The sequence below is a fragment of the Danio rerio genome, chromosome 17 (genome assembly GCF_052040795.2).
Source record: "Danio rerio strain M-AB ecotype USA chromosome 17, GRCz13ab, whole genome shotgun sequence".
NCBI lineage: Eukaryota > Metazoa > Chordata > Actinopteri > Cypriniformes > Danionidae > Danio > Danio rerio.
The window spans coordinates 15,647,814-15,661,898 of NC_141037.1; the positions used below are offsets into that span (position 1 = coordinate 15,647,814).

The 14,085-nt window shown below is 36.5% G+C and overlaps 1 protein-coding gene across 10 annotated transcripts in view; it reads right to left on the bottom strand.

Annotated features, from left to right (window-relative positions):
* Positions 1-5,901: 5,901 nt before the first annotated feature.
* daam1a (dishevelled associated activator of morphogenesis 1a) overlaps positions 5,902-14,085 on the bottom strand; it is a 133,070-nt gene continuing 124,886 nt past the window's right edge. For all 10 annotated transcript variants that reach the window (XM_087290168.1, XM_087290164.1, XM_087290163.1 and 7 more), the window contains 3 exons: positions 12,793-12,924; positions 8,856-9,026; positions 5,902-7,185 (listed from right to left, as the gene is read on the bottom strand). In XM_087290168.1, coding sequence (XP_087146294.1) covers positions 6,976-7,185; positions 8,856-9,026; positions 12,793-12,924 — 513 coding nt within the window. In that variant the 3' untranslated portion in view covers positions 5,902-6,975. The remainder of the gene's footprint in view (positions 7,186-8,855; positions 9,027-12,792; positions 12,925-14,085) is intronic.

Below are 14,085 nucleotides of genomic sequence, written 5' to 3' on the forward strand. Positions count from 1 at the left end.
TCAGTTTTCGCTTCTTTAAAAAAAAGGCTATGTCTGATTTCTGCTCATAGTGTTTGAAATGATAATTTACGCTAAGTAACTTTTTTCATATATTTTTTAACGTTTATTTTTACAATTAATAATGAAAAACAAGCAACATAGTCGTCTTGGCTAAAACAAGGCGGAAAGTCAGTGAAAATCTAATAGACGTCAAAAGTGGGTCACACACCAGAAGGCCCGCTCAGCGACGTGACGCGTACTGCCACGCAGCGCCATGCATTTCAGAATTCTAAACATAGGTTTCAGGATACACACACCGGTGGCACAAGTCGACGGCTGCCCATGGCGCCCAGCCACAACTCAGGACACTTTTCATATTTGTGCCGCGCCACAGAGCGCCATCTGAATAGTTTCATTTTAAACAGCATGCAAATATGTTTTCACACCTGCCTTATTTAGTTCGGTTGATTCGCAGTAGAGTTAGTTTTCCCTCTTGGTGCAGTTCATTTGGGCAGGTGTGAATGAATGTAGCAATTGCACTCGAGTGTGCACCGAAAGCGGACCAAAAAAAGCGTAAACTTTCGATTTTTGGTACACTTTCAAACAAACCCTGGAGCGATTTGTTTGTGTTTGGAGAACATAATCTGAATTAAACAGACCCAACCGCAAATTGTAGTGCGTCTTTTTGAATTAAAGTCACCTTTCCACTGCACACGACAAGCGACAAACCAGAAGTCATTCATTTCCAATGGAAAATAGTCCGGGAGCTGCGTGGAGCTACGATCATCTGCGTATGCGGAAAATTTGGATCCGAATTGAGCTGCGGATACGTTGAAATATTTGAACTCCTGCGACTAGACCGTTTGCCACTGGCCGACCAGATGTGATGTATTTCAGTGTTGTCCAAGCAGGTCAGTGCGTGCAAGATGAGAAATAGGAATTTTTTTTTTTTTTTTAATTTAAAAAACATTTCTATTCATAAATGAGTAATAAAAATATTATAGGTTTATGTTGTCTCCACATTCCCTCCAAAATTATTTGCGGTCTATGAGTTTATTTCAGACACTGCAAGAACAGCTTCTCTCCCATGGTATGCGACAAAACTGAAAATTCTGTGCGACTGCTACAAGGGGGCGTATTTCGACAGTCGTGTCCAAATGTCATGTGCAGTGGAAAGGCGGCTTAATCCAGCTGCCGTAGTCTGATGCGCTGTGCATTATGGAATGTGGAGGAAAATGTTTGTTGACAGCACTTTACCAACAATTTTAAGAGAGAAAGAGAGAGAGAGAAACATTACCTGATGGATCGTTGGTAATATTTCCGGAAGATAGTCATATTACAGTTTAGCAAAATTAATTTACACCTCTTCTTGAAGTGACGTGCAGTGCACCTTCGCTGTTTGCAATGCACTAAAATATTGTTTTCCAGCTGCAGCCGCATTTAATTCTCGAAATGTAGAAATTGTCTAAAGTGATGTACACAAACTATATATTATATTATGAGCAAGTACACAATCAGCCAGCACAGTTGTAGCTCCATAGTAAAAAGTGACATTTTGTGTCTGCCTGTTTGTTTACTTGCGGAAGTTCCATTGGCATTTCCCACACGTTAATTCTGACAAATCGAAAAGCAGTTAAGGAAATACGTTCAATAACATCTGGCCAATGAGTGATGTGGACTGTCACGTGACTGCATTTAGGTTCTTTTTAACTGATTTAGACTAAGCGTCAACCTCCCGCTCTCCCTCATTAAGCAAATACGGAAGTAACTGAAACTGCAATTCATCAAAATTCCTGGCTTAGTCCTGGCTCCATAATAGAGCAAATTTCTATTGACCCCACTGGGAAAATGGCCAACGATACAGCAGAAAAAACATGTATAAAGCCTGGTTCAAGGAACCATTTTGGTTTATATACAGTAGATAACATTACCCTTTATGACAACTGTGAGGGGGGGGTGAATTTTTTTATTACTCATCCGTTTAGTTTATAGCCCCTTTCACACATACAAACCTTTCCGGAAAATTACCGGCAATTTTCCAGAAAGGTTGTATGTGTGAACAGGCCCTTTTTGAAAATACCGGTAAATTCGTTCTGGCTATTTTCCGGAAAGAGAAGTTGTAACATTACCGGTAATTTGCCGGAATGCTGCGCTGTGTGAATGCAGAAGGAAGATTCCCGTAATAAGCGCGTGCACGTCTAGAACGGGCTGACGTGAGACACCTGCTTTAGCCAATCAGAACAGTCAGACGCATTCACGTGCGCGCGGTTTATGAGAATAAAAGCCTTAGAATATTTTTTCCAGACACCTTTAGCTGCTAGATGTTAGTCAGATCACGTTTATTTGTTCCTTCTTAATGCTGTGTAAATAATTATCGATAAAATGTTTATGATAATCCGTTGTTTGTTTACCTTCAAGCTTTGCGTGTGCTTGTGAAACAGCCTGTGAGCACCTGCACACGCACATATTATGAACATCTCGACATGCGAAAGTGATCCTGCGAAAGTTGTTCACAATATTGATCATCCACAGAGTTTTTAATTTAGTCAAATGTTTGCAAATACAAGCGCAGCCGTTTAAAGCTCATTTGTGGTGAATGATGTCAGAATTTACCGGTATTTTGGAATGGATGTGTGAATGCTCTTTTCCGGAAAATTTCCGTAACGTCCTCGCCTGTGTGAACAGCGCTTTTTCAATATACCGGTAAAGTCTTTCCGGAAATTTTCCAGATATTTACCGGTATCACTGTGTGAAAGGGGCTTATATTAGGTTATATTAAGTCTGCATAATTAAGGGCGTGGCCTTTTGAGTGACAGCTAGGTCTCACTGGTCGCTGTCACTTTACTTCAGCTGATTCCGGCTGATTAGCCGCTGAGCACGGCATATACATCAAATTATTGTTTTGTTTTATGTAGCTTTACACAGTCAGTTGCTTTTTGGAATCGTTTCTTACAATTATCAGATGAAATGGCATGCTGTGTGCACTTAATTGTGCTCACAAACCACTCACATGGCCTCTATCTCCCAGGTGAGTGATATTATATACTTATTTACCATCTCTATTTATTTATTTGTTTATTCGGCAGGGACAGTGTACATTAATTAGCATTTCTGCAAATGCACCAGAATTAGCCAGAAGGCTATTTTTCATCTATTGTCCCTGAACAACCTAAAAAAACAAGAATTACACAATCAATCAAACATAGTTAAAAAGTACTAAAATAGACATGGTTATGTAGATATAATAATATAAATGTATTTATTTAAGATAATTTATCATTTATAATTTTCTTTAGAACTTAAATGCACTCCAGAATCTGACAGACTGATAAGCTGTAGGCTCTAGAACATCTGAAACGTTGTCGTACAGTGTTATGCTGGATTTCATAAATAGCCTTGCATTTACTAACGCAGATTTTAAGTATTTGGTAGTAATTTGTTTTTTCTTCCTGTAGAAAAACGTCATAAGAACATTGCTTAGTGTCTCAATGTGTTATAACAGTGTTTTTTAAAAGTCTAAACACTTTATTAATATAGTATACAACCAAGCACAAGTGGTCAGAACACGAACAAGTCGCAGGTAATGAAGTATTAAGCGTTTCTCCCAAAGAAAATCCCATCCAAGCAAAATGCTAGCAGGTGTCTGTAGCTCCGTTTATGCTACACTCTTCACAAACCTATGGGTGATGCACGGATACTTCGTGCATATCTTTTGTCTGGACAAAAGCAATCAGTTTGGTGTGAAAAGGACCCAAAAATGGCAGAAAAATGCTACAATGTATCATTTGTTGCTTTTGGTCTGGACCAAATGAACCGAATCACAAATGTGAATAGGCTAAGAATGGAATAGGCCAAAACTAGACTAGTCACCAAATAACAGAAATGAATGACGACACAAAGTCCGTCTAATCTGTCTGTTTGATGACTAGTCTAGTTTTGGGCTATTCTTAGATGTCTATTAGATTTTCACTGACAGGCCAAGTTTAACCGTAATTTAGCCAAGTTATCTACGTTAAGAGGTGTATTAGACTTCTATTTAACACAAAAATGTTTGCTGGGAAATGACAGAGTATTTTTATACCTCATAAACAGGTTTAATACGTCAATTCAGTTATGCTTTGGTAGGGGATCATTACCTTTTGAGCAGTTGTCCAGAGGCCCTGGTGGAAGTGGCAGAAAGCATATGCAATGCCATCATCTCTGGTATGTACCCTCTTGCCCCAAAAAGGAGGATTGACTTCGTAAAAGCTGGGGTGGAAATCTGCCACCTACAAAGGACAAGGTCAGGCTTCCTCCGCTCAGCCCCTGACTGGCAGTTGCAAGTCGACCTGGGGAAGCAGTTTAAGCCCACAGCACATAGTTACAACATCACTCCTGCTAGACATAATTATAATTTCTGAGGCAAAAAGACAGTTGATTATGCTTGAACTCACAGCGCCATGGGAAGAGTGGATGGAAGAGGCAAATGAAAGAAAACGCTCAAAGTACCAGGAGCTAGTAGAGAAGTGCTGGGAAAGGAGCTGAAGACCCAGGGTGAGGCAATAGAGGTGGACTGCTGTTTGCAGTCTTCAATCAACTAGGCCTAGCAGTAGCAGCTAAGAAGAGGGCCGTTAAGTCTGCTTGTGAAACTCCAGAGAAAGCCACAAGATGGCTAGGGATAAAGAGGGCTGCTCCGTGGGTGATGGCTGCTGGGACGCAAGCTGGGGTCTGATCAACCTTAGCTGGGTCACCTGGGCGAGGATGTCTGATGTTGAAACACCCAATGACCCCAGGATACATCACTGACTCCCCTGCAGGGACACCGGCCCTCCAGGACCGAGTTTGGTGACCCCTGATCTACAGTAGATGATGTATTCTGGACACAACTGTTGTATTACGGTGTGCTTTGTGTACATAATCCAACAACCTGTTTTATTCACACAAACTAACAAACAAACACACACACACACACACACACACACATATGTACAAATACATAAATTAAGTGATTTTTTCCTTAATAGAAGCTGAATAGTCTATGTCAAAATGAAAGACAAGATTATTTTGCCTACCCTATAGGCAGATTATTTTGCTTGTTTTAAGGAAAAATACACATAATTTTGGAAGAAAATGCTTCTTGATTCAAGACTTTTTAGAGATTTGGACTAGAAACAAGACAAAAAAATTTAAGTAAAAGCTTTTTGCCTCGAAGGCCTGGTTTCACACACAAGGCTTAGACCAAGTCAGAATTAGGCCATAGTTCAATTAGGATATTAAATAATTAACATAAATCAACACTGGTGTCCATCTTGTGACAAAACAAAGGCACATATATATTTTCTGAGCATATTTCTTTTAGTTGAAACAGCTCACATTTCATTTTAGTCTATTCATGTAGAACTGTTGATTTTAGCGACACCACTGGTCTTTGTCTTTGTCATGGGCAATGCCCATGCGGTCACTTATCTATCAATATAGAAATTTGATGTAAAATGATAAATTTACATAATTAAAAGACCACGGGGAAAACTCCCGATCACAGATATATGTATATATAACTATGGCTCTGGATGGCAAGTCCTACAGTGCACCTTGGTCCCACATTCATTTCAAAGAAGGACTACCCTGTACTAAAATGGCGGCTATATTGATGCATTTCTTTCAATAGATAACAATAGCATAGTCGACATTTAACATAAATATCTATGGCTAACAACAAACATCATGCATATAACATATATATCCTTTTTCATTTTCTTGGGAAAACAGTCCCAACCACATAAAAAAACAGTAGTCTACAGGAAGTCGGGGGAAAGGTCTCTTGTTTTTCAAAGTTTAATGGACAAAAATATGATTAATGCCTGAAAATTCTTCTATGAAGTGCCCTTTTCCCGCTATAGAATGAATTCAGTTTCTAAAATAAAATCACACGGCATACACCAATGCAGTGACCCTCAGGGTTATTTATTGATTACTTATCTTACATCCAAATGAATTCTTAAATAAAGAAAACAAAACACTCCCGCCAACAAAGGAAACCGTTACAAAGTACTACAACATTACAAAGAGCTATTAGTGAAAAAAAGATTTAATGGCATCTGATCAACAGGGAAAAATATTAGCACAAAAAAACTGAAGTGTCAAGGACTAAGAAAAAAGCCTTGGTCAGAAAAGTTAACAATGGGTATATGTACATATATACAACCTTCAACACAAAAGAAATTACAAGAATATACATGCACGGCAGACAGTTTGGTTTGCTTGAGATGCAGCTTGTACATCCACAGCTGTTTTTTTTTTAATGAGTCTTCTTTTTTGGTAACCGCAACGAAAGAATATTGCATTGTTCTGTCATTCTCTAACATATATTTGCAATCAAAGCTTGACCTCGGCGTATTTTTCTTCCCCCGCTATAATTCCTGTCAGTATATTTAATACATGGCATTTGTGTAGATTTATAATAAACGCTTTACTTTGAATATCATTCGTACAAAAGGTTGTTTTCAAGATTTAAAGTTGTGCATTGTGCTTGAACCGGTCCAGAATGGACCGTTTATCAACAAACAATCGCTTGTGCTCGAGTTACAAGTGTAACAATAGGAAATACTCATTACTAATCGCCCAATAATAGTATCACTGCTTTCATAAATTGACAATTTACGTCCTGGTTCTTGATAGCGCACACTGTACACCAACAATACTTCAGCAAAACAGTATGTAATATCTGAGCGAACAGAAATAAAGAGAGTTTATGGTTGTCAGGCAGAGTGTCAGCACCAGTTTTTAGTGATGCTTTATAAAGCACGTAGCCCTTTCCGCTCATTCTTTCCATTAGTAGAACCGTGGTTTTCTTGGTGCGCTGTGCAAATTCCTGTCATCCTCAACACAAACACAGTCAAGTGATTTAGATGTTTAGAAAAGCCTTTATGAATTGTCGGGAGGTGTTTTGGCAGTCTGGATGGTGTAATGTCTTTTTCCACCAGCAGAGGGCAGCATTCATTCGTTGTTTGTTTTACCTCAGAAGTTGAGTTTGGTGACGGGTCTTTCTCTGCTGCTTTCTGCACTCGATTTGACGGGACGTTTACGGTTGTGTTTCATCTTTGACATATCTTTGTCAAACACCTCCCCAGATCGCAGTGCAGACACCAGGTCGTCGAACTCTCCGTCCTCCTCGCAGTTTTCTTTAGCCTTCCGGGATTTTCTTTCCCTCTCGCGCTGCTCCTTGAGCTGTTCACAGACACATTTACATTATTTCGAGAACTGTTTTAAAGGGATAGTTCACACATTTACTCATCCTTCACTTGTTTCAAACCTGTTTGGGGTTGTTTCTTCTGTTGAACAGAAAGGAAGATATACTTTTATAGTTTTTTTGTTGTTCTACTATAGATGTCAGTGGTTGCTTATTTCCAATATTCTTCAGAATAACTTAGCTATCTTGTTTTGTGTTCAACAAGAAAACCATTCTTAAGAGTTTAGAGTAAATGGTGAGGAAATGTTCCTTTTTGGATGAACTGGTTTTCATTGTGTTTTATGAAAGGGGTAAGGTTGTTTAGTGCAGAGATACCTATGGTAACCTTGGCCGCCATCCCATCTGAGATGACGACAATGCAAGGCCTTTTTGAGCAAATCAAGTCAATGGCAGATTTTGCTTGAGCAGAATATTCAGCATTGAACTCCACTGTGTTATAACGGTGATTGTTTTTATTGCAGTAAGTTATCATTTAGAAAGTTATACTGCATTAGTTAATACCATTTAAAGTAATATTTTCTGTTTATTTTGAAACATTCTGAAATAAATAATGAAATGACCCACCCACGGCAACTTTAATGTAATATAGTTTGGTACCCTATTTACCTTCGACCCACGGCATTCGATGATATTTGGTTTTTGGCCCTTTGTGCTAAAATGTCTGGGCACCTCTGGTTTAGTGGAACAGTACACTTCTGCCTACTGCACACTAGACAGTGCAAACTACATTCATACTCCTCATAACCCAATTCTTTCAATCTGCATGTCAGTTGATAAGGATTTTATTTGACAAAAAAAAAAAATCATAGGAACAGCTTTTTGTCTAAATATTTGCATCTTTGAATGTCTTTAAAAAAAAAGACTTCATGCATATATATTATTTCAGCATTGATACTGTGATGTGCATATGCATAATACTCATCGCAGGTAGTGTGATGTCAAGAAGGTATTATAATTGACCAAACAACAATTGCATCTGTTATAGCGTTGATCACATGTTAAATGCAGGTTACTCTGTAACATCAAAAGCATGTTTAGACAATTCAGGCTCAAGATCTGATTTCATTATTGTATTATATTGGTTACTTCTGAACAGTATTGTATAAAACTTTGTATATTGCGTATTTCACTATACAAACGCTGCATACCCAGTATGTTTGGTATGTAAGTATGTTATTCAGAAATCATTTCATCAGTCATCAGCATCTTCAGTCCTTAAATGTTTTGGAAAAAAAAAAGTACATTTATAAGCTATACTTTGTATTATATCACATTTTCAGCAAAATACTAGTTAACGCTTATGTGAGGTGTTTCTGATGCAGTATTTATGGCCAGGGCAGTAAGTTTGGCATCATACTCTCTTCAGGCTATACATAGTTTTTTCTCTTCTTTTTATGAAAGTCATGAAAACACTATTGTGGAGTTTTTCTTTCTTTATTTGAACTTTTATTTACTTATTTGTGGTTCTCTCCCATTCACTGTTATTATGATTTCTGCTGCTGAGAAACCTTGAAATATGAGAAGGGTCTTTACACCTATAATTGCTTATTGGTGTATAATAATATAATAATGTAATATAATACATTTTTGGCAAAGGTCAAGTGTGTGCATGAGTGTGAAATGTTCACAGTGTGTTTGTTGACATTACCTGTGCCTCCATACGGGCCCTGCGCTCCTCCTCCTCTTTCCGTCGTCTCATGTTCTCATTGTCTTGTTTAGCTTCACTGAAGCCCTGCAGGAACTGATCGAAGATGCCGAAGAACTCATCAGGCTGCATGCGTGTGGCGTCCTCACCGAAGTGCTGCACGGCCTTCCCAAACTGCACACAATGTAAGACAACAATGACTGTCTAAATTATTCCGAAAAATAAGGGGTTTCTGGGGCACTAAGTTGGCGAGTAATAAAAAAACAAAGTTTGCATAGATAGACAGACAGACAGATAAACAAACAAACAAATAAATAAAAAGGCTAACCAATTCCTTCTGACCCAAAAAAGTGCACCAAATTTTTGGCTGAAAATGGCATTTTCATTTCTTTCGGCCAAAATATGAGCCTGGGAAAAGCGATGGGCTGCATAATGAAACCCATTTATTTCAATGGCTTGCCATGCTCTAAGGTGGTTTGTTGCTGCGATGACCATAGTGAACATGGATGCTTGAGTGCGCACTGTGGTCAAAATTCAAAATAGCTCAATATTGGTTATAATTGTAGACATTTTACTCAAATAAACAAATGTATAAACCATACATGCTTACCGGAAAAGTAAAGTTCATCCATAAAATTTGCCGACAGGAGATTTCTATGTAGGATACCTGTTCCTGCTGCTTGCAACACGTTCACTGTCAATAATATTTTACTGTCAAGAAAACAGGGTGACGCAGTGGTGCAGTGCTGGATAAGTTGGCGGTTCATTCTGCTGTTGCGACCCCGGATTAATAAAGGGACTAAGCCGACAAAAAAATGAAAAATGTCAAGAAAACGTGGTTATTTTATTAACGTGTGCTTAAAGTTACCAAGTTTAAATTTGAAAAAGTAAACTTAATTAAATAACGAATAATGATTAAAAAGCAGTTTTGGTTTTTGGTCAAATGCATCCAGAATTTTCATTTGTTGTATCCCTACTAGTGGAAACCATTAATAAATCTCCAACTTCCCAGTAAGATAAACCTTCATCTGGTCCAAACATAAAATCCGATCACTACAGTAACATCAAATCAAGCCATGACCAGGATCAGACTCAGAGAATCAGCCTTTGAAACTGATCTTCAGTCGACTGCGGTTAAAGATTTAGATCCATGTTTCCAGCAGTTTCAATGTCCACAGAAAAGCACAGAAGTCCAGTAAACTCCAGCGAAAGAGCCGATTTAACATCTACAAGTTTGAGTTATGTGTGACAGCATGAAGCGAGGAAAAAACATCTGTCATTTCAGACGTTTAATGGCCACTTCAAAGCAACTTTATGTGAGCTTTTCACTTTTTAACGTCCAGATAGAGTGACAATCCTCACCGTTTAAATCTCTCGTAAACATTTAAGGCGAGACACTGTAGGCTGTTTTTTCAAGCACAGGTCATATTTGAGACTTTGGGATTTTTGGTTTTCGGTCAAATGCAAAGAAAACATCTGAATACACTTTTAAGTGTTTGTAGATTTCAGTAACAATAACTTAAGATTAACAACTAAATAATTTAAATAAATTTTATAATTAGTTAAACACACCAAACAAAATTTTATTCATATTTAAAGTCTATATTCTCTTTTAGAAATTGGAATTAAAATGTATTTTAACAGGGACAATGCTAATTAATTAACAGTAAAACTGTAAATAAGCCAGAGTTAGCCACAAGTGCTAATTTTCATCTGTTAGCCCCCTGCCAGATTTTAAAAAGGCAACCTAAAATAAAAAACACATTATCACACATACAATAACACTAAAGTTACAAACAACAAAGACAAAACATATAATAAGAATTTCATAAAAATCTACAGAAAAGAATTACACATGATTACAAACTTGATTTTCTTTCAGCCATTTCTTTAATTTGTATTTAAATGTTGAATAATTTGTAACACCCCTTAAATCGATAGGAAGTGTTCCAGAAATGACTAGCTCTACCTGACAAGACAAAAGTTGTACGTCTAAGTTGCACAGCACAGTCTCCTCTAGAAATAGATTGTGTTGCTCTGCCATTATTATTCTAGTGTGCCACAAACTCACATAATGGAGGTGAAGCATATCCATTTAAAATGTAAAAAATCATACAAGCATCAGCTAAATATTATTAAAGCTCAATAAATAATGTTTTTCTATTATATTACAATGATGATGTCTTCTGATCAAAAAAGTGTGTTTATAAAGTGATTCAACTGATTTTAAAACTGTTTTAAAACCGATTTTTACTGTTGTTACTGGTGTGTGACCAACTAGTAAGACAATATGTAATGTGAGAAAAAAATCATGGAGTGCATAAAAGGTTTTGCTGCTTCATTAGTCAAGTAAGGTCGTTTATGACAACTTTAAAAAGTTTGTGTATGTCTGTCTGTGGTGTAAATCTATGGAACAGTCTAGATCAGGGGTGCTCAATCATGTTTCTGGAGATCTACCTTCCTGCAGATTTCGGTTGCTACCCATATCAAACACACCTGAACCAATTAATTAGGACCTGAAAACCACTTGATAATTACAGGCAGGTGTGTTTGATATGGGTAGCAACTGAAATCTGCAGGAAGGTAGATCTCCAGAAACATGATTGAGCACCCCTGGTCTAGATCATACTCTTAAACAATGTCAGGATAATAATCAGTTTAAAAATTTGTATAAATATATTTTATTAAAGGAATATAATGATGAAGGTGATTGAAAAAGGATCAAATGAGAAAAGTATGAGGAAATTTTAATTAATGGCTATTTGCAGTACTTTGTTTGTTTGTTTGTTTGTTTGTTTTCTTTGGGTCTATGTTACAAAATGTAAAGGTACAAATGGATTTAAACATATAATATGTCAAAGATGCCAAAAGGATAAAATATGTGTCATGTAAAAAAAGAGATAAGTAAGTTAAAAGAAAAAAATAAGCTTAGACGAAAGATGTATGTGGTAATGGGGTGGGAAAAGAATAAGCTTGTGCTTCATCCCACTTCATTTTTGACCATGTTGAAATGTATTTTTTGTTAATGATATTTTATGTATGATATTTTTGTTCAAAAATAAATCACTCAAATCAAATCAAGGTTGTACATGCCTGAAGTTGACCAGATTTCAATTTTACTGACCTTCTTGGCATGCTTTTGGAATGTCAATTGTGAATAGAGATTCATGCATAATATGCCTGACTATGTAGCATGTACAGTCTTTTATTTAAAAAATAGTTTAAATTTTCTATTTTTTTCTGGCTTTGACAACTGTGTCAATAAAAGTTGACTTCAGCCAGATTCAGATTTTGTGCTAGATGTATATATACACAATCAGTGCATCTTTAAATAACGACCCAGTTGCAATTTAATGAAACCTTCAATAATTTGCATATCTAAACTACCAAAAATGTCTGCGTGAACCGGAAGTTGCAGAGATGTATCTCAGTATCTGAATATTGAGTAGGGGGCGGGGCTTTCTTTTTGCAGATCATTCCCTCATAGCCAGGGGTGCCCAAACTCCATCCTAGAGGGCAGATATCCTGCAGAGTTTAGCTCCAGCTTGCCTCAACACACCTGCTAAAACATTTCTAGCAAGCCTACTAAGAGCTTGATTAGCTAGCCCAGGTGTGTCTGATTGGGGTAAACTATGCAGGACACCGGCCCTCCAGGATTAAGTCTGGTCACCCCTGCATATTGTGGCTGAAGTAGTCAAACTGACATCATCAGAGAAGCACCATCACTGACTTCGATTGAAATTTTTCAAAACAAACATTTTGTCAGTGGATTAAGTCGCACAGATTAATTGTTCACCTAAAGAATAAAAACGTGTGGAAAAAATTGTCAATTTTAATTTTATACTTAATATAATCAATCAACTTGGGAATTATGGCGATAACTATTATCATTAGCTTAGCTCCCTGTGTTTAGTGAACTGCAATGGACTTTCACTCTTACCGAATCCTTAGCATCCTGAAGAGAGTCCTCAATGTCAGAGAAACTGAATCCAGCCACAGTGATGAACTGACTCACTACAGACACAAACTTGTCTCCATAGGTCTGAGGTTGAGTCCTCTGGTACTCCAGCTCCTAGTAGGAGACACACAGACAGGCTGCTTTTAAGATGGAGAAACTAATTCATACGTAGTTTTAACATCAATAAAATACCTTACAGTGTTTGGTGTAGAGAGGCTGAGATTTGGCTGCTATTTGAGTAAATTGATGTTTGCAAGTTCAGTCAAGTTAAATGGGATTTGTCAGTTTGTTTACATGTTGAGTTATTTTGATGTTTTGTTCTTAAGTGATGTTGTTGTAGATCATGTGATGCATTTATATATATATATATATATATATATATATATATATATATATATATATATATATATATATATATATATATGGCCTGACTTTTGCGTGATCATGCTACAAATATTTGACAATTTTTTAAGCTTGTAGCAGCAGTAGTAGTTATAGTAATAATTGTTTTTGTTATTTATTAATATTAATAATAATAACAAAGAAAATGATGATAATATTAATAATAATAATTATTGTTGTTGTATTTATAATAATAATAATAATAATAATAATAATAATAATAATAATACATTAAAGCTATACCAGTAATTTAGGTTCAAGAACATATCAAAATAACAAAGGTTCAACTTCAAAACTCCAAAGAACTTTTTCTAAGACTAAAAGAAATATAAAAAATAATTAATTCAACTTGCAGTCTACAAGAAATATAAAAATATGTTCAAATACTTCAATTAATGTATCCAAACGTTACAGAAATAAGTTTATTAATATAAATATTTCACAAAATCTGTCGTTTTGTTACTGTTTGAATGTAATAAAAAAAACCTGGTAAGATGTGGCAGATGTTTCTGAATTTCTGCGACTGACATTCTGTCACTAATTCGGCAGAGAAATGAACAAGTTGTAGTGATCCGGCTCATATGAAAACAGCTTTAATGCCTTTGTGGCAGTTTTTCTTGTTATTAAGGGATAAAATAAGACGTCTTTATCTCATCAACCTTCTTTATACTTATCAAAACTAGAAATGACATGACATTTGATTTCATTTAGAAAATAGGATAAAGGATTGCACAATAGATAAACAACAAAAAAAGTACATGAGATTCAGCTGAAAATATCAATTCATCCTCAATCCCAACCACAGAACCACTCAAAACACATTAATGCCTTCAAATCTGAGTGTTCCTTTTCAGTTCCAAGTGTAACCATAAA